General features: G+C 41.1%; 1 protein-coding gene across 1 annotated transcript in view; it reads left to right on the top strand.

Annotated features, from left to right (window-relative positions):
- Positions 1–21477, top strand: part of OTOGL (otogelin like) — a gene marked incomplete at its 5' end in the record, with an annotated part of 83841 nt that overhangs the window by 43456 nt on the left and 18908 nt on the right. Inside the window, 17 exons of the mRNA XM_083699672.1 lie at positions 878–1012; positions 3108–3254; positions 4369–4488; positions 6296–6412; positions 9370–9526; positions 10407–10433; positions 10673–10840; positions 11622–11900; positions 13823–13940; positions 14388–14467; positions 15474–18049; positions 18305–18482; positions 18852–18994; positions 19303–19326; positions 19427–19519; positions 19916–20105; positions 20742–20956. Coding sequence (XP_083555798.1) covers positions 878–1012; positions 3108–3254; positions 4369–4488; positions 6296–6412; positions 9370–9526; positions 10407–10433; positions 10673–10840; positions 11622–11900; positions 13823–13940; positions 14388–14467; positions 15474–18049; positions 18305–18482; positions 18852–18994; positions 19303–19326; positions 19427–19519; positions 19916–20105; positions 20742–20956 — 4767 coding nt within the window. The remainder of the gene's footprint in view (positions 1–877; positions 1013–3107; positions 3255–4368; positions 4489–6295; positions 6413–9369; positions 9527–10406; positions 10434–10672; positions 10841–11621; positions 11901–13822; positions 13941–14387; positions 14468–15473; positions 18050–18304; positions 18483–18851; positions 18995–19302; positions 19327–19426; positions 19520–19915; positions 20106–20741; positions 20957–21477) is intronic.

Genomic DNA, 21477 nt, shown 5'->3' with positions numbered 1-21477 from the left:
CTGCTCTGGTTCACCAGAAGCTGCTTAGTTATGCTGGCCACATGACCCAGAAGCTGTACGCCGGCTCCCTTGGCCAATAAAGCAAGATGAGCGCCACAACCCCAGAGTCATTCGTGACTGGACCTAATGGTCAGGGGTCCCTTTACCTTTACCTCTATGTAGCACTGTATGCAGTGAGGCTGGGGCCCGATGTAATTACCCATTATATTAATGTGTTTTTTCACTCTTTGCCATAGCATCATTGATACAGCATACAAAAAGGTGGAGAGGCACATGCTTTGCACACAGAAAGGCCCACCTTCTCTCTCCAACAACTCAAGTGTCTCAAGTAGCCGGGCCAGGAAAGGCCACTGCTTGTGAACTTGGAAAGCTGGTGCCAGCTGGGATAGACAGAAATTAAGCTAGATGGAGCAAATGGCAGCATAAGGCAATTTGTCTACTCATATGATTGACAAGAGTTTCAATCTGTGAATGAGTTTGCAAGTCTTCTTCTGGGAAGATTCCATAGACATAGAGTGTTGGCTGACAAATTCAGTCTTCAAGATGGGAATGGTATTTTCAGTCATCCCAAGTCACTTCATTCCAGCCAACTCAAGTTGTACTGTGACATGGACCACTTATACATTATGCAGCCCAATGGGTAACATCTGTTCCTTGGGCTGCATTCTGGTTTATCTCAGTTTATATCTAGGTCAACCTGACATAACTTGATTTAAAACAGTGTTAACTCAGGCTGAACCAGAAACAGCCCAAGGCAGCTGGAGTCCAGTTAAGGGAATCGCAGGCAGTATCTGACACATAGCCTGTAGTTTTGTCATGCGCCTGCTGCAGTGATGTATAACTGTGTTTGTTCACAATAATCCTTTCTCCTTTACAGGGTGTAGACAGTTCAAACTTATCTATAATCATTCAGAACAAAAAGTGCTTTGATAACGACATTGTGTGTTCAAAAAGTGTCTTTATTTCTGTTGGAGACGCTGAGATTTTTTTCAATGACCCCCTAGCCATACAGGTAAGTTCTCTTTTCCCTTTTCTGACACACCCGTTACTCACTGAAGCACAGTACAACTTGCTAACTAAAATGCAATTTGTCTAAACAAATAATAATGTAAGGGAAAAAAGCCCAACCCACATAACAGCAACTAAAACATCATTTTCCTTGTCCTCCCAATCCCACAATGACCTCTGTTCAATTAGCATCCTGCTGGACATCACTGAACTTTTTTGAAACCATGGTATTGTTCAGCTTTTTAGTTCCCATCCCATGGGGTTTCTGAGGGAAGACCTCCATCATACAACCCAATATGACTTTCAATTGAAAGAAGAAAGCTTAAAAATAAACCCACACTGGTCATTAGCTTAGGAGAAATGTCAATGTAGTCAAGCCCAAAGAGATGTCAACAGATGACCAAAGGAATATATCTGTGGTAGGAAAATGTCCAGCAAATGTGGCTTCTCCTTCTCCAGGGATGTGAGAGAGCCAAACCTACTATAATTATTCTTGAAAAGCCTCTGTTTAAAGCAACCTATTTAGGCTAAAAAACTGACAGTCTAATGGCCCAGTTTTCACATCAACTTTTCATATGGCAAAGTAATTTACTCATCACCTCCACGTGCTGAACATTTCACTTGATTGTGCCCCTGTGCACTGGAACTTCATTCGTTCACCACATCTAGCATAACTTTAGTTTACAGTGGATCTCCCTTATGTTGGCCACAATCCAGATGGCTGCTTCAGGTAGAGCCAAAGGCTTGTGCACATATTCTGAATTTAAGAGGCTACCTGTGTGCGGTATCATAGAAAGCTTTTGAAACTTTTTAGTTCCTTATTGTGTAGTAGAGAACTGGAATGTGGCAATTGCTTTTAAAGCCCTCTAGAGAAGTGAAACTGATCAACTAATTATCTAGATCATGGTTGTGGTTAGTAGAAAGTTTTATTATGTTAGGCTGCATTGAAAGTAACCATGCACCTCATGAAAATTATATGGTAATTTGGGTTTGGCCTAATGAAGAATCAAAGATATTGCGTGGACAGGCGGAGTCCCCAGATCCCGAGTGGTTCCCCCCCCCCGTCATGTGGAATAACGACTCTAGACAACGTGCTATGAGATTAAATTGGCCACAACTTTATTAAATTTCAAATGTGGGTAGACCTTGGCTCAGGCATTGGGCGTTCTCCCTCCCTAGTCCCCAGCCGGGGACCTATGGAGCATCAGGGTTATCCAGTGTGTGTGTGGGGGGGATGGGCCGGCTCTGGAGAACATATGTTCAAGCAGAGATAGCCGCCCCCATTACGCCGCCGCAGGGGAGAGCAATGACGACCTTTCGGCGTACGACCAAAGCCTCCCTTCAAAAACCCCTTTAACGGGGAACCCTGGTATCGCCGCCGCAAAGAGGAAGATGGACTAAAGGATTCCGCCCAAGGCCTGATACCGCCAAAGTTGTGACGTTTTGCTACGGGAAAGGCAAAACCTGCCAATGAAGGGAAATTCCTTTCCGGCCCTTTAACAGCGACCTTATCGTAGCAGCGCCCGCATACCTGTGGAGACAGGTTAACCTGCAAAACTTATGAAGAAAAGTTAACCTGCAAAAGAAGACATTAACTGAGGGTGGGTAGGGTGGGAGAAGCTCTGGAGCCAAGTGAGGATTACCAATTAAGATCCACCCTCTATTGTGTGGGCAGGTAATCCATCCCCCTACCTGGCCTGGTTTCCCTGGCAACGCTTCTCCCAGGTGGGATTGGACAACTCACTGGGGTAGGCGGGGACCTCCAGGTATCCCACCTGAGGGAAGGCAAAGCCTATGCTTATGGGGCCACTCCAGATCCAGGGCTGCATGCGTCCCTGCAAAGGGCGCCCCCCGTTTTAAGTGGGGAGCGGTCATTCCTGGAAATAGTTTGGAGATTTCTCTTTGGAGATAGAAGCTATCAAAACTATTTCCAGGAATTTCCAGAAAATATGCCTCAATTTGGCTTCAAGTAACAATGTCTCCTGGGTCCTGAATAATGATGTTCAGACATTTTAATGAATTCATTTTAGTACTCGGGCTTGGGTATCTGTGGAAAGCTGATCTTATTGGCCTTTTTACAAATATAAATTTCTTCACAGAGGATGCGGAGGAGACATGAAGTCACAACCAAGTATCAGCTTTGGAAGGCTGGATATTATACAGCAGTGCACTTTCCAGATCAGGAGATCACAATACTATGGGATAGGAAGACAACAATGCACATCAAAGTGGGGGTTCGATGGAAGGTGAATAGATATGAGAATGGGTGGCTTATATTTTGCAGCATCAGAGTTTTTATAGGAAACAATTTGTGAATTCAACAAATATATTCTTGATTGATATAAATTGCACAGTAAGTCAGATATAGGGCATCCTTTTCAGACCACGGGTGTATTCCCACTGGGGCAACCTTTCAGGTACCAAATGCCAATAGTGAGCAGCAGCAGCAAGTATAACATTTATCTTTGCACAACAGGCTAGGAGCACACTTACATACCCCTCTCTATCCCCTCACCAGCCAAACAAGAGGCACTGTCTGAGTTCAGGGACACATTCCATCCAGACAAAAGTGGGGTGAAGCAGGACGGGTGAGGGGTGTGGTCTGGGGAGAGGGAGGTGGCTAATGTGAGGGTGTGGCCTGTGGATAATCTCATGGGTCACATAGAGAGGCTGAGAGGGACTTGTTTGGCCACAAAGCCTGAGATTCCCTACCCTGTGGTAGGTCTATTTCAAGTTGCAAACTATATCTCCTCACAATATAGTGATTGGTACTGACTTTTGTCAACATTTTCAGAGTGTTCTACATTAACAAGGGTTCCATAAGAAGGGGACACTCTAGAGGTCCAGTGCTCTGATTTCTATAGACTCAAATGTGGTTCTATTTGTCAGGAAAGGTTGTGGAAGGATATGTGTTATGCTGTCTCATTTCAAATTGGGGGAAAGGGTAGCTTCAGGTGTGTGTGTGTGTGTGTGTGTGTGTGTGTGTGTGTGAACTAAAGCATCTCCTCCATTTTGACTGGGGCTGCTCAAAATCTCTCCCCATCCACTGCCAAAGACTCCTGCGGTGAGGTGAAAAGCTGGGTCAGTAACTGGATGAAAGCTTGTCTTATTTACCTCAGCAAAAGCAACTTCAAATATATTCTACCAAGCATAGCCTTTTTATTGAAGTGTGTTTCTATAATCAGTGCATAGAAGTCTTTAAAATGAAGACATATATTATGTCCTGAGATGGTGTTCAGTCAAGCTGTATGGAGAAACACAAATGTGTGTGTGTGTGTTCATCTTGATACTGTATTTTGATTGATTTGACTATTTTGGTTGAAAATAATCAATAAATATATCATCCTGTTTTAATTCTAGGGTAAACTGGCTGGTTTATGTGGCAATTTTGATAAATTCACTTCAAATGACCTGACTACATCCAGCAACATGGAAGTAAGAAATGCTCAAGTCTTTGGAGAGAGCTGGGAAATAGGACAGGTAAGCATGATGTATCCATTCATTTTGAAAATAAACAGGCAACTCATGGTGAGGGTGTAAGAAATGTAGGAGCAGCATTACCATTAAACCAGCAACTAGTAGGCCATCAATTTGACAGGTTCTGGGTGTGGTAGTTCCCTGTCCTGTCGCCAACCATTTCTCATACTTCTGCACATTTACCTTATTTCCACTGTTTCACATGGTTGGCATGTGTAGCTAGCAAATACAAAAGGAGATGCAATGCATCTTGGCCCCATGGAAGCTGATGGGGCTGCAGCTTCCATCGAGGAAGGAATTTCTATATTTCAGCCACATCATGAGGCCCCCAGGCTAACCACCCCTACTCTAGTACCTAGAAAGGCTTTTGTTTCATCAGCACAAGACAAAGAGGATGACACAGTGAAACCCGTTAAGAGTTTCTGTTGGTGTATATGATACACAAAAGTGCTTATATTTACTGTGTTATAGGCCAAACAGCTTGTATGACAATGTTTAAAATTTATTTCCTGCTTTGTTCCCCCCCCCCCACCAGACTGTAGTCACGTAGCTCAATGTAACATCTCCTATTTTGCTGAAGCACAGCTGCTTGAGAGCATGCAGGCATTTCTTCCCCATGACTTCCCGCCTTTGCTGTTGCAATTGAAAGGTGTAGTGACCTTGCCCCCCCCCCCGCCCTGCTCCTGAGCTGCCACATCAGATTACAAATGCTCTGACTAATTTTCCATCCTCTGCTTTCTCTCACCATCTTTACGGCTCCATCTGAGGGCTGCTTCATATAAGATTATTCCCTACATGAATGCCACTAATAGATTAAAAAAAAAAAACCCTGTGTATAATGCATGTACTTCGGCAACATCTAACAAATATGCACACGTCTGTTTTAATACATGACTAGAAGCAGCAATCTCCAGGGAAGGAGTTGCCTTCTGTATACCCAGGGAAATAAAACACAGACATCTGCAGTACATCACAGTGTTTATATGGTATATACATAATAGGTGGTAGTTTTATTCAGAGTAGACCCATTGAAATTGATTAACATGTCTAAGGTAGTTCTGTTAATTTCAGTGGGTCTACTCTGAGTGAATGGCACCCAATATTTGTGTACAAAATTGTTTTGTTTGTGGCTCTTTGTATATGTTACAGATAACATCTCTCCCACTCTGGTCCCCGCCTTTCCTTAAAAAGCTTAGGAGAGTTGTTGTTTTCCTCTAAAGTTGATGGTCTTTTATGTTTTGTGTCTCTCTACTGTCCCTGAATTAATTTATTTCTACTGTTGCTTCTTCATTTAAACTTTTTAAATTAATTACAATTGTTGTTGTTGTTAAAACCATCCATATTAACCCAAAAAAATCATATTCCAAAATGTTAAACTGGCAGTTGCAATTAAATCTGTTTGTCACCTACAGAATTTAAAGTTATTCATTTAAAGTTAGTGACTCTTTGTCCTTATTGCCAGAGCACTAAAGTTTAAACTAAATGGTACATTGGATAAACAATGCTCTGTTTATGATTTACAGATGGCTGCTGTGGAAACAGTGATGATGTGCGATAAAGAAAACATGTTGTTTGCCAAAAAGACGGGGGGGGGGACATGAGGTTTTTTTAAAAAAACAAAACAATAAAGAAGGATCCATTCTAGCTTAATATTTTCAGCTGTAAGTAAAGTGTGAGGTTTAGGAGAAAAGATAACAAAAACATGGAATGTTTTTTAGAGACTGGGGGCAGGTGGGCATTTCTAAAGAGGTTTGCCGTGCAACAAATGTGTAATGTACCCAAAGTTATTAACAAGTGCTTGTGATTTCAGTGTGCTAGCCCAAATGAGACCATAAAACCATGTGAAGTACATCAGAGCAAGTTCCCTTATGCCAAAAAGGAATGTTCAGTTTTGTACAGTGATGTTTTTGCCCCCTGTCGCAATGTGGTAAGTATATATTTCCTAAGCTATCTAGAAAGCACATCTGTGCTCTGGATCTCTGCTTGCCAAATGTAAGAGTTGCTGTGGCACTAACACCTGGCTCATAACAGGCTTAGTTAGCCCTGCTGTTAGGCACCTGCTTCAGGCACCAGATGGCAAGGTGCGGAGGGTGATGATCAGTGTCAAGCAGAGCTGTGTGTACCATGCATCCTGCAGTTGCTGCCCTCAGTCGAAGTAGAAGACACTGCCAGAGGTTGAAGTAAGATTCTGCTTCCAATCTGATTTGCTTCTGTATAGGGAGACCGTCTCAGGCAGCAAAGTTTGTTGGCTCAGTCCTGGTCCACAAGATGAGCAGCTGCTCATCTGAAGGGCAACAGAGCCAGCACACCACATAATGTCCCCAGGCTCTATTCTAGGAATTTCATTAGCAGATGCTACAGGCAAACAAGCCATAGGCTGTTCCTCCATATCGTTCCAGTTTGGACTTAGTAGTCCCCACCTGAAGACTTTGAAATTTGTGGCCTTCTCCTTTCAAGAGCAGCATATCAAAAGCAGGATAGCTCCAAAACATTTTATTGAAAAGATGTACAGTTCCAATATATTTGTTGTTTGGGTTTGAAATGTTCCTGTCCTTTTCCTTTCTGGCCAGCAAGCTGCCATCTCACACTCCTTGTCTTATCACTACTGAATTATACATACAATGTATTATTAGCAGGCTGCTATTGGCCCTTGTAGACGCAGGTGGCGCTGTGGGATAAAGCCTCAGCGCCTAGGACTTGCCGATCGAAAGGTCGGCGGTTCGAATCCCTGCGGCGGGGTGCGCTCCCGCTGCTCGGTCCCAGCGCCTGCCAACCTAGCAGTTCGAAAGCACCTCCGGGTGCAAGTAGATAAATAGGGACCGCTTACCAGCGGGAAGGTAAACGGCGTTTCCGTGTGCGGCTCTGGCTCGCCAGAGCAGCGATGTCACGCTGGCCACGTGACCCGGAAGTGTCTCCGGACAGCGCTGGCCCCTGGCCTCTTGAGTGAGATGGGCGCACAACCCCAGAGTCTGTCAAGACTGGCCCGTACGGGCAGGGGTACCTTTACCTTTACCTTTATTGGCCCTTGTAAGGGACGCAGGTGGCTCTGTGGGTTAAACCACAGAGCCTAGGACTTGCCGATCAGAAGGACGGTGGTTCGAATCCCCACGATGGGCTGAGCTCCCGTTGCTCAGTCCCTGCTCCTGCCAACCTAGCAGTTTGAAAGCACGTCAAAGTGCAAGTAGATAAATAGGTACCGCTCCAGCGGGAAGGTAAACAACGTTTCCGTGCGCTGCTCTGGTTTGCCAGAAGCATCTTAGTCATGCTGGCCACATGACCCGGAAGCTGTACGCTGGCTCCCTCGGCCAATAAAGCGAGATGAGACCACAACCCCAGAGTCGGTCACGACTGGACCTAATGGTCAGGAGGCCCTTTACCTTTATTGGTTCTTGTAATCTGTTGGTAGGTTCTGATTTCTGTGTCTAGGATTGAATGAAGAAACTGACACAGGGAGATACCAAACTGCACCATGGAACATGGAACAAGGAGGCCTGTATTATCCAGGAAGCATACCTGGGGAAGTTACCAGAAGCCAATCACTAACCACCAGTTCCATTTTCCTGCTGTTTACTTCCCAAGTTCACATCAGGATTGCCATTGTTTTCCTGGGGCATTATTGTAGGCGGCCTTTAAAGGGGGGTGGAATATATAAATGTACAAAAAAAAAAAAATAGTGTTCTGGACTAACTGAAAAGAGGACCCAGGAAATTGAGAAAGCACAACTCAACGGTGATGGTGATATCATGCTAAGATGACAATAAGCAGATGGGATGAGCTGCTGGCTGGATTTGACAGGCATGTCAGTTTCAGCTGCATGGCCAATCATTACAGTAGATGGCAGTATTTGCTTTATAACTGAAGAGCATGGTGGTTCTTTGCTTTTTATAACATTTCTCTTTACAGACAATCTAGCCCCCCAAAATTACTTTAATTCAGTATGAGTTTATGCCATTATTATTGCTGTTCTTAATTGTACTACTGCTGCTGCTGCTGCTACAACAGTGTTTGAACCACTTTTGGTAGTCAGATTTATTTTATCCACTTCTGGTTTCCATTTAATCTCAAAGCAAATGGCAAACTTCCGCATGCATGCTTTGTTTCTCAAAAATGCATCATCAGCTAAGCTACTTTTCTCATAGTTTTTCGGACTTCTAATTTTCATGTTTTCTACCCATTTTTGAGGACAAATGTTAGGTTGGCAGGTCTATAATTTCCCAGGTCCTTAAAACAAAAACAAAAACTGGAGTTAGCTTTCCTGACTACCCATCTTCTGTTAAGGAGGCCAGTTTTAATAATAAGGTGCACGTTTTCATTAAACAAGCAGGAATTTTGTATTTGAGTTTTTAAAAGAACTCCTGCCTTCCAACCCTGGATAAATGATTATTCTGAATTTGTCAGTTTAACTCTAAAGCTGTACTCTTTGTCGCTTCTTTGTGAGACAGATCTCCTCCTTGAAAATAATAGTTCACCTGTAGCTATTTGTTTAACATATTGTGCTGTGAAGGCTGAAGCAAAGGGTCAATCAAGCTTTTTTTTTTTTTTTTTGAAATTTTCTTGTTCTTATCCAGGGCTCCTTCTGTCTGGCTGGTTTCCTGCCCCTGGTGTCCTTAAATCAATGTTTGCTGCTTGTTTCTACACTTTCATCAATATGCCGATTAAATGACTTCTTTACTTGTTTTATCCTTAGATTTGTGAAAGTTGACTCCTTTTAGAATGACCACCACTCTGTGGTGTACAATTTACCTGAGCCTCTTTCCATAATTGTTTTCCGTAACCTCTCAAGATACTTGAAGTACTTTGACTTTCCACAACAATTTCATTTCAGCAGATCCCCTCATTTCCCTCCTCTGCTACTCCAAATCTGACTTTCTCCATATTTTTCAGATTGATGTGACATCATTTGTCAAAAACTGCCATACAGATACTTGCAACTGTAATCTTGGCGGAGACTGTGAATGTCTGTGCACAAGTATTGCAGCTTATGCTCACAAATGCTGCCAGCAGGGTGCAGTAATTCACTGGCGATCTCCATCTCTCTGTCGTACGTATGTTTTGCTATTCATTATGCCGTCAAGCATAATCTCTGGAAAGAAGATTATTCCAGACTTTCTTTAACTGATTTCTAGTACATCAATGTTTCCCATGCAAATGCTGGTAACTAGTGGCTTGATACCAGATGTGGTTGCACAGAAGTAATTCAAGGAAAAACAATAGCTGTGCTCCCCTGTGCTGTTCTCCACCAAACAAGCTTAAGGTTCATTAGTAGGAGAAAGTAGAGTAGTTAAGCTTCCAAGACTCCAGACACGTCCAAGTAAGATTCACCATGTGGCAGTTTGCCATTCTTAAAAAGAAGTAGTAATTCTGGTCTGAATTTTTACAGATGGACCTTATGTTAAAAGTTGTACCTTTTTACAACTATAAGCAATATTCAGTGTTGGCCATACTTGGAGTAGACCATTGATTTCAATGATAATACCAGATGAAATCCTACCTGAGTGACTATTTGTATATATCATCTGCCTGTGTACAGTATCTACATCATGTTACTTTTGTATTTTACTCTTCTTAAGCTAGCAATTTATTAGCACTGTTGGCTGCTGCTGCAAAAAATAATAATAATCAGTGAATGTACAAACACATTTTTAAGGGGCTTTTTGTTGTTCTGCAGTGCAGAAAAAACATATCTCAGAAACTGCAGTTAAGGTTAGGTCTTCAAAAGAGTGCCGCTAATATCTTTACTAATAATAGAATCCAAGGAAAATGCAGGTTATAAGTAAAAGAACAGAAGAGTGGGTTTTGTGAATCACAATTTAGTGCTTGGCTATGTGACCTTGTCTTGTTGTTACTGACAATCACAAATTCTCTAATTATTCTGAGTTGTTATGCATGTCATTGAATGGTGTGCCTGTTCCTTCTTTCAGCTTATGACTGTGATTATTACAACCAAGGTACGTAGCATTTCTGTGAGCTTTAAAAATAAATAATAGTAATAAACTGGATATATAGATTCTCCCAAAACACTGCTGTAGTAGTGATGGTAGTTCCAAATATTTATAGACCAGTTTTCACCATACATGGCCACAAGAAGGTTTACACAACCATCAATAAAAAGAAATCCATCAGTGTTTCAAGTTGCTTATTTCTCTTGCTATCATTTAACATCTGATTGTCATTTTTCTCCTTCCAGGACTTGGAGAAGGACCATATATTTTGTCCAGCTATGGTCAGAATGACACTGTTATAGGAGTCAATGTCACCAGCAAAAATATATTTCCTTTGCCAAGAAGCAGTGTCAGTGGGAAAGTGTATTTTAATTTTATGTTAACTCCAGGACTTTTCAAAGATAAAATACTATGTGAGTCCTATCTTCAGTACTTCATGTAATTAAATCTCAAGTTTTCAGAGTTGAAAAAATGTTAATCTTTATGTATCAGAGAATACTTTTTCATTATCTTTTCCAAAATCTGAGTATATCTATTTGTGATAGACCTGAAGACAAGAGTAGTAAGAGAAACAAAGGCTTTAGTCTTTATTATCATTAATATTTTTGTTTTATTTATTTTTACTTTATCAGTACAAGTCCTTTCTCCCTTGATTTAGGAGAAATGCTTTTTTTTAAAAAAAAAAGTAGTCTAAAATAAATGCCTACAATTATCATTTGACTTTCATCCTTAAATTTCTAGACTGGGTTGCCCTGAAACATTCAGATGCAGCCCTACATTTCAGAAAAAATTACTTCTTATAGGTTCCTTGCTGTAGTTCTGTAGGATAAACACCCAGGGTGAACAATGGACTCTTATTTATATTAATCAGATTCAAAGTATCAGGCTACAAACCTATGCACACTTTCCTGAGAATAGGCCCAGTGAATACCATGGAGTTCAATGAGCCTATCTTTTAAGTAGACATGTACAAGATTGCACTTGATGTCCAGCCATAGTTAATGTAGGCCAAGAACAGGAATAATCACTATGAAAAGAAGCCCTTTTAAAATACTGTTAGCAGAATTTTAATGTAACCTTGCCAGGACTAGTTTGCCGCTGAACAGATTTTTAACGGAAGTATCACCATATGAAGCATTTGATTTTGGTGGTGAAATCTTATTAATATATTGCTGTGGATTTAATTTGTGGCAGCTCCATCTCTAGTTTCACTTGAGTCTGCTGAAAGGCCAAACTACTTTCTATATGTCCATGACGATGAAAGCATTTACTTAGAACAGTGGGAGGCAAGTTCCTTGTTTCGTAGAAGAGCAACTTTTTTCCATCATCAAGGCCTTTGGATCCCAGGCTACAGTGCATTCGAACTACACAGCAAGAAAGGTTTCTTTATCATACTCAGAGCATCTTCTGTGAAAGTATCAAAGTTTGATGATTCTGAAGAATTCAAACGTTCAAGCAGTTTCAACATAGAGGGTGAGTTGTACATGTTCCCGGGAGCAATGTGTGTGTGTCAGGCGTCAGGGAATCCGATCCCCCCCATGGTAGGGTGCCAGGAATAGATAGACAAGGAAGGCTCTTACCAATGCATTTTATTGAATATTCACAGAGAGAGGCTTAGGAATGCTGCCTTTTGGAGTAATGACGTTGCTCTGAGTAATCTCCACCCCTCTTCTCTCCTCAATCATCAACAGCACCACCCGCCTTATGGTGGCTGCTTAGGGCCATTTGTCTCTGAGCCCTTTGCTCTCCTACTTTCAATGCTTGACAGGTTCTGGGAGAATGGAGATCTGGAAGGTTTTCTAGTGATAATGTGTCAGCCAGCTGCTCTGTCTCTGCCTCCCCCTCCTCTTCTCCCATTATTTCCCAACTTTGCCCCTCATCTACCTCTGAGCTGTGACCTCATCAAACCACTGTTGTAAATCTATACTGTCTTCCTCTTCTCTGGAAGGTTCAGACTGGGAAGGCGGTCTCCACCATTCCTCCTCTGTCCAGTCCCTGACAGTGTGGAATGCTGCGGATATATCATTTTCAAGATTTATAATGGCAGCAGTTACATTGTAACTTCAGAATGGACAAATCAGTCAGTCTGCGGCCAGCCTCAGTTTTTATGTGTTCATTTGCAAGCCCATTCCATTGTGCTTCCATATCTGTGATTTTAGCTTGTTAAGAAAGCACGACAACCACTTTATTTTTAAAACACCTTTTGGTAAATTTTGTTGAGCTGAGAATTGTATTGAGCTGAGAATTGCAATTGTATTGCAAAATTCAGACATGCATGAAAACTGAACCATAACTCTACACAGGGGTCCACGAATCAGGTCACCCTGAAAGAAACCCTAAAGTATCCTCATTTTGCTGTTACCAATTTAAGAATTAGGATGAACCTGTTCTATGCAAAGAGATCTCCAGACAGCCTTCAACTGGTGTCAAGATTTCAGATTTCCTCCCAGGCATTTGCTGGCCTTTGTGTCTGCATTGATTTTATGATGCCTCTTTTGTGCTATGATCTTTGCATTCATGCTGTTGTTTTAATTAGTGTTGTCTTGAGCCAGTGTGGTGTAGTGGTTAGGAGCGGTAGTCTCGTAATCTGGGGAACCGGGTTCGCGTCTCCGCTCCTCCACATGCAGCTGCTGGGTGACCTTGGGCCAGTCACACTTCTCTGAAGTCTCTCAGCCCCACTCACCTCACAGAGTGTTTGTTGTGGGGGAGGAAGGGAAAGGAGAATGTGAGTCGCTTTGAGACTCCTTAAGGGGAGTGAAAGGCGGGATATCAAATCCAAACTCTTCTTCTTCTTCTATTATCTTAAGGGTTATTAAGCTGGAAAGACAATTTATAGATTAGATAGATATTCTACTGCACCTATTGTATGGAAATACTCAGCAGTGACCCTAATTTTTTCTCTTATTTGTATCCCACCTTTCAAGTCACAATCCTTACAAGGTGACTTACAAGTAACAAAAATACATAACTAGCATCACTGTATTTAAAATTTAACAATTCAGTGGGATCCGTCTCACAGGGCCATTTGTTGTTGAATGTCCAGCCTTTGCCTCCCTCCCTCTGTTTTACTCCCTTGACCCAACTTTCCTGTCACACATGTTTCTTCAGTGTTCAAATGGTGAAGGAGGAGAAAAGACCATCTCAAATGATATGCAATAGAAACAGGTGGATAGTAATATTATAACAGTCATCTGTTTCTGTTGTATCACTCAGTGTAGACACAATCTGTCTCCAGAAGAAGAAAACCAACATGTACAAGGAGGGTGGTGTCACTGGGAACATGTACACCCTTGTCCTCCATAGAGTGGGCTCCCCCTTCAGTTTCCTTGTGGGTGTTCAGATATAGTTAATGTTTACACCCATGTGCCCAATCTGATGCTTTTGTTGTTTCTTAGAACTCCATACAGCAGTACCTTATAGGAGGATGTGTGAGTGGAGATATGAACCTTGTACAAGTCCTTGTGTTAAAACATGCAGTGACCCTGAAGGAGTAGCATGTAAATTTCTTCCACCGTGAGTATAATTAATATTTCATGTAATAATTAACATACTAATCTTGGGATATTATTTTCCACCGTGTTGCCACATTTGCCTGTTCGACCAATTACGACTCATTAAGTTCCGTATTCAGAAAAATATATCTTTCTGAGTAGCATCCTTGGGAGTGAAGTAACATTTGAAGAGGACTTGAGTTCTGCTTACATTAGAAACTTGCTTATATTTTCCACCAGTGTGTGGCAATTTTCAGACAATATCTTCCGTTGTCATGAGCAAAAGATGCCTTGTTCAGAGCTGAAGTATAGAATTCAAGTATTGAAACAGAGACTAGTTTTCAACCATTTCCATTTTGAGTCATGCATTTTGAATTCTGTGGAGCAGCCGTGTAAACTTTAAGCTTCTTGCCTTTTTGAAATGACTACAAAAGAATTATTGTGTTGTTGTTTTCCTTGAACCTTTTAGGGTTGAAGGATGCTTACCATACTGTCCCAAAGATATGATTCTTGATGAAGTCACACTTAAATGTGTTTATACAGAAGACTGTAAGTGTCTCCTATATATTTTGAGTAGATTGTTAGAATACTGTAGTATGTAATGTTTATCACCAATATAATCCAACATACAAGTTATTTTGATATAAAGTTAGTCTTTGCATCAATAACTTTAAAGGTGTTATATTATACTGCAGTAAATTTAAAGGTATAAGCCACTTAGTGCAGCCTATGAAAAATACATTTTTACTGATATACGGTATATCTGAAAGTTTAAAATAAGCAAATATACCAATAGCAAACTCAGTTATCTGAGTGTTGCTTCTTATGTAGCCAAATGGCTTGTACATGAACAGGAGGGAGGGGTCAGTCCACTAGGGGAAACCAGGGGAAATTTTGCATAAGCCCCACAAACATCTTTGTGGTGATGGGGGAACCCTATGAAGGCAAAAATCCTCAAACAGCTCAATGCAGACTAAGTGTGCTGAGTAGACATGGACTGCTGACTGTCTTTTGGAAGGTGGGGATGGAATAGGCATGGATGTTTGGCTGGAATAATGAACATGAGCACTGCACCATCCTGGTTACATTTTATTGCAGGCCCCACTTGTTTTTATTAATATATTTCTGGAGAAGCAATCATATGCAGCATTGCCTCAGGACTGAACTGACTGGGATTTCTTGGCAAACATATATAAGATTGGACTATTAACTGTAGAAGTGAAAGATCACCTCTTATATGTGAATAAGTAAAAGAAAAGCTGATTTTGTGTGTGTGTAGTGGCTGCATATTTTTTTAAAAAATGTTTATGAAATGCTTTCTTCTCGAACGAAACTGTGGGATGCAACTCTTTAAATATACCTCGTTGCTTCTTGTACAATAATTTTATTAAGCAAAGCAGAAAAATCTACTATTGCTGCTCGTTCAGGCCTAGGAAGAGTCTGACTTTCTATCTTCCACCTTATTAAGAAGCTGGAGAGCCTGAATCTAGATTGCTTCCTGCTTCCCTTCCCTTTCATTACTGTGGAATAATACTGAAGCATGCTCTTTTTACAGGCATACCTGTGAAAGCCACTGAAGCTTCAACGACAGCAAAGCCAGTGAGAACAAGGCCCACCGTATTAAGTCCCCATACAGTGGACACGGCACAAACATTTCCTCATATGCCCCCTGTGCTTATCACTGAAGCGGTTGAGACAGCATATATTAATCTAACTACCCAAATGGCAACTGAGAGAGTGGGGACATTTGGAGGACAAACTACGGAGAAAATAGTTACGGATCTTCATTCAGCAACACTGTTACCTGTTTCAGAGCACTCTTCTGAAGGTAGCTACAGCACTACAACACCACCTGTGCTACTTGCACCTATATCCCCAACAGCTCTCCCAACCACTAAGGAAGCCACAGCAGTTACAGCAAAGGTGACACCCTACACCACAAATCCTATCTTTTTTATATCATCTCTCACTGCAACAACAGCTGAACCATCACTGTCTGCCTTTCCTTTAATATCCACATCACCTATACCATTGAGATCTGCTGCATTACCTGCTGGACAAGAATTTGCCTCTGCTAAAACACCTACAGGCATCTTAGTGAGTGGAGGTCCTTCCACAATCAAGTCTGAGGTTTTGGTAGCAGGAACACCACAGCCATCTTTATCAACTGAAAGCACATCTCATTCAAGTCTGTCTTCAGGTTCACCATTAACAGAAACGCTTACCGTGACTTCAAGAACTAGGTCTACTATGACCGAGCCAACTATTCGTTTGACTCATTTGCCTGTGCTTACAACAACTCAAATTCCCTTATCGGCATCTGGATTTACTGCCTTTTCTTCAAGTCCTGCTTATAGCATACCAGTTTCAGGCTCAATGACAGCTCGACCTGACTCAGAAGTGCTGCTGCCTACACCTCTATCATCACCAGAGGCACTTATAACACCTTCTGAACACACTGTTCCCTTAACCACAAAGCATTTTTCTACTACAACGCCATCCTCAGCTGCTTCACCAAGCCCTACAACCATGCGGTCTTCATTGAGTCCCCAAGTGACACAGGCAATGTCTACACTGGTGTCTCCTCCAGTTACGTCTCAAATGTCCAAGGCAACTGGGGAAGTTACAATTATCTCAAAGAGCTTTCATATAGGACCTTCCACTGCTTCGCTTCCAGACGTTCCTCAGACCTCCCAATCACTTGAAACAAAAACAGTTTCGACAGAAAGCAAGCATGCATTGCACATTGGTTCATCTCCAGTGCCAACGGTTTCTGTAAGTTCATTAGAGTTTGCTGGCACCAGAGCTTTGTCAAGTAGAACCCCTTTGTTACCTACGAGTATATTATATGATACAACACAAATGACTCCAAAAACAAGTATGCATTCAGTTGGCCCACACACAGGATTAAAAACTGATTCTACTCTTAAAAGTGTGGGTAGTTTCACCACTTCTATAGTGCTTCCAGGACATCTATCTTCTTTCACAAGTTCGTCCACATTACTTACAGTGTTACCAAAAACTTCTTCTGTCTCAGCCTCTTATTCTGAAAGCTCATCGGTGATTCCCACAATTGGCAAAACTTCTGCTGCGATGCCAGCTAGCACTCTCATACAAATGCCAGATGGTGAACAACCTACCTCAACAAGCCCGGGTTCTTACCCTGCAGCTTCTCCTTCAGCTTTGTCAACTTTAAGTCCAACTATTTCCACAATAAATGCTTCATCTTTGCCTCCTCTGGAGGCCTCTGATATGCCCATGCTGTTTTTAGGAACTAGGAGTTCTTCTTCAATGGATGGTAGAACGCTATCTTCATTACCCAGTGCTATCAGTACTCAGTCTTCAGAGCCAGCATTTACCATAGGTGCTCTTTGGAATATGACATCAACCCCAACAAATGTCACTGAAAAGTATACCCTTAGCCCACCAATAAGTTTACTACCTTCCTCTGCAGGCACAATAGTTCCTAGCAAATCTGCGCTAGTCACTGAACTTTATCCTATCAGTTTTGAGCACTACACTGCTACTATGTCATCCCCAATTCCTAAGACCTCCCAAACACTTACGCATACTCCAAACTTTACTTTGTTTACACCCAAACCTTCCACAGAAGCCTTCAGAACTATACCCATTAAAATGGATGAAGGGACTACCTCAGGTTGGATAGAGCTGGGAGTGACACATGCTACAGAACTTCGAAATCTGACCGCTTATGCCTCAGAAAGTAACCAGACCTCAGAAATACAAGAAAAAGTCACTAAGTACACAAGCACTGAGGAATCTTTGCTGCTTCCCACTCAGATGACTCTGGCTATCAGTGAAAGCAGAAGGGCTTCGGTGAAACCAGTCTCTCTCTCAGACGATCTGATAGATGTAACATTATCCGATTGGTCTAGAGCTCCACCACCAAAATCAATTAGGCCTTACTATAGTGTGGCTGAACCCGAGGAAATGAGAACAACCAGCTTGCAGAATGTCACAATAGCAGATTCAACTCACTTAACTGCAGAGCAATTGGGGGGCCAAACTTCAAAGGCTGAAATGGAGATGGTGACTACAGATGGTGCAGAATATGCTTCCTTTGGCACAATGATACATACATTAATATCTGCCACATCCGCAGAATGCACGGTGAGGACATTTTTACCTACTTATTTAATTTACTTAACATTCTAAAATTTTATTAGATCATTTATTATTTTGATTTGTACAGTATTTCTTTTTGTTCTTCAAAGCTGCTTCAAAGACAATATCTTTATCGTCATAATGTGCATACTCTCTAGAGTTTATCTTTCCTTTTTTGTATGGTGAATGGGCATCTTGGTTCATGGAATAAAATCAAGACTGGTGTTAATGTCTCCCAATTCTCCCCCCATTATGAAACAGCCAAGGTATCTTGATCCAGTAGACAGATGTAGTCAGTACGTGTGCATTAATATGGGATGGATGCTGTACAACCTCTCAAAGAACTGCCATAAGACTGTGGAGAAGCCTGACTGTGGTTTTCGTGGGATGCCAGTCCAAGTAAACAGTGACAGCTGCTGTCCAGAATGGGAATGTCCTTGTAAGTTCTAAATCCCTGACATACAGTGAATAAAAAGTAACATACTTCTTAGGATATACTCTACAGCTGCATAGGAATGTGCCTATTGACTTAAGAATATATGAAGCAGTCCTAGGAAATGATGTAATGATGTCAGGAAATCCTATCCAAGCTTCCTTGAACGTAACCCCCACATTTTAACTTCAGAGTAACAGGACTGTACTGCTGAATAGTTGCCATTTTAAAAAATATTTTTCTATTCAGTGAACTTTCTGTGCATTTCAATATGTGAAGTAACCTGCTCTAGCAAAATAGGTCCTTTGTCATTATTTTTTTTTAAAAAAACAACAACTCTGAATTGCTGGTTATTAGATGTCACTTTTTTCCTAGGTCAATGTTCTGTCCTGTCTGAACTGAGCATTATTACATTTGATGGAAATAACGTGGCATTGTATAAAGTAGCGTCCTATATTTTAGTCAAGCTACCCACAGAAATTATTGTTGCTCATATTGAAAGGTGCCCTACAAATCAGGTAGGAACCTTGTGTACTACTATGCAATATTAAAAGGGTTACTTCCCCCCCACCAACAAAAAAATTGTTTACAGTGCTTTTAAAAGGAAATTTGCAAATCAATATTATCTCTAGTAACAAATAAATGAGATATTGTTTCTATTATGTATTATAATCTGATAATGTGCAATCCTTGTGTCAGGGATTCTGGACGGATTCTTAATTGACCAGTTAGCAGAACTGTAGTATTAGAAATATGGATCTTATGTAACGCTGTAATTATACTGCTTTATGTAACTGATCTAACTATGTTTATACCTATTTTTCAGAGTGCCAATTCAATAAGAAGACTAGTGAGTATTTTTCTAAATATGATTTTAATATATCTGTAAGCAAACCCTACAATTAGTGCTGATGGTGCTAAATCTTTCTCTGTGTTTGTTTTCTTTCAAGGTTCCACCTGGAAGTGCTTCGGGTCTTTGTTTTAAGAAACTTAATGTAACAACACCTTCACATATAGTACTTATCAATCGTTTAGAAAGAAAGGTGAGTTAAGAGGAATATTAAGTGAAGACTAATACTATTAGAAATCTATTGTGGATATGTAAAAGAAATAGGAAAACCTTTTCCAGTATTGCAAACATGCATTTAGATATTTGGGATTATGACAAGCAAGTCATATCTGCCCCATTGGTTGGCCTTCAGGGGGTCAAATTAGATATCATGTGAGAGATTTGAGACCAGATCTCCTTGACAAATAATTTATTTTCCTAGCCTGGCCTGAAGGGGGCAAACTAAATGGTAGAAAGCAAGTGATTAAAAATGTTCTTTGATTGGCCATGTCTATTTATTTACAAAGAAGCAGCAATGAGGCTGGGGCGGTTTGAGGCGTTTCACCTAGATACAGTTATCCTGCATTTTCCCCCATTTCTTTATTTTTAGGTGGTTGTGGATTCTATGATTCAGCCTCTGCCTTTCTCAAAACATGGTTTATGTATTCAAGATACTGGTGCTATGTATGTAGTCAATACGCCAGCTGGCATCAACATTAAGTGGGCTCATGTCACAGGCATTATAGATATCCAGTATGGCTTTCATTCTAATACATCTACCAAGACTGAAGGACTTTGTGGTGAGAATATGGTTTCTAATCAATATCTTCATTTTGATCCGTGGCTGTTTTATTTCTTAGAAACAAAACAAAACTGAGTATGCTTGCTATCCAGTGTCCTGCCAACCAAAACCAAAAGTCTTATTCGTGATCTGATGTCTGCCTGTCTGTCTCTCTCATGCATCCCACCACCCCAGATACTGGTATTGCTGGTAAAGCTTTAGTCTTGTTCAGCAGCAACTTCCAATGATTGTGTTAACATAGAAGAAGAGTAGAGGTGGCAACCATTTTAGGCAGGTCCAAATGATGCACAATCACCAACATATGGCTCCTTTTAGACCCGGAAGAACGGGGGTGATATGAGGGTAGAGCGGGGCCCATTGGGGCTGGGAACAGAACCCCTGCACAACATAGTCATCGCCTGTAGTTAGTAAAGGACTTACTTGTATCTTTCTGCCGGAAGATGACTGGATCATAACAGGGCCTATTTACATTAATGGTGAAGGAAATTTATACTAGATTGTATCACTCCACACATCAAGATTAGCTTTTCTGCCTGCTCTCAGCTTTCCCTATTGCTCTTTCCCTACTGCAGAATAAATCAAACCTTTTAATTTACTGTCTAACATAGTAAATGTTCTATGCTCATTTGTTAAGGTGTCTGCAATGGCGATCCAGGGGATGACCTGAAAATGCAAAATAGAACCATAATTACAAATGTGGATGAAATTGAGGCTTTTATTAAGAGTTGGGAAATCGAGAAATCCGTTGATCTAACAACAAGGAGACCTGTAAGAAACTGTACAGAAGATAACTGTACATACTGCATGGAACTCTTACATAGATGGGCTTTTGCCCCATGCCACAAAAAAGTAAGTATATACAAAGGAGTGAGCACTGTCTCTAGACGATCATATCTAGAACGATCATTCAGGGCGCGCTAAGATAAAGGATATAAATTAAATTTGAATATATATGAAATGGTTTTAATGGTTTCATCACCTGAGGGCACTGTTCTAGAAATTGTGAGGGGAGGAAGTGGATTAACTTTCTTTGTAAGATAATTGCTTGCCAGTGCTTACTAAGAGAAGTGCTCATCTAATGTATTGTGAGTGGACTCAGTTCCAAGATGGAGATTGCAGGCTGAATAAGTGCCTCACAGTTGCTGCAGGTATCAGGTTGCACATCCAGGAGAACTCAAATATTTGCCACACATCTCTGATATTCTGGTGCATATCCATGAAGGTATTGGACAACTGTGACTTTGAGGGTTTTTTTCTTATGCACCCATGAGGTTGTCTTTACTATTTAAAATGACATTTCTCTCTCTCTCTCTCTCTCTCTCTCTCATTTTTTGTTCCTAGTGAAGATAAAAGAAATTTACTCATCAATT

The sequence above is a fragment of the Podarcis gaigeae genome, assembly GCF_964106915.1.
Source record: "Podarcis gaigeae genome assembly, chromosome: 10".
NCBI lineage: Eukaryota > Metazoa > Chordata > Lepidosauria > Squamata > Lacertidae > Podarcis > Podarcis gaigeae.
Note: the sequence above shows the minus strand (reverse complement) of the source record. Positions and strands in the feature narration are given on the sequence as shown.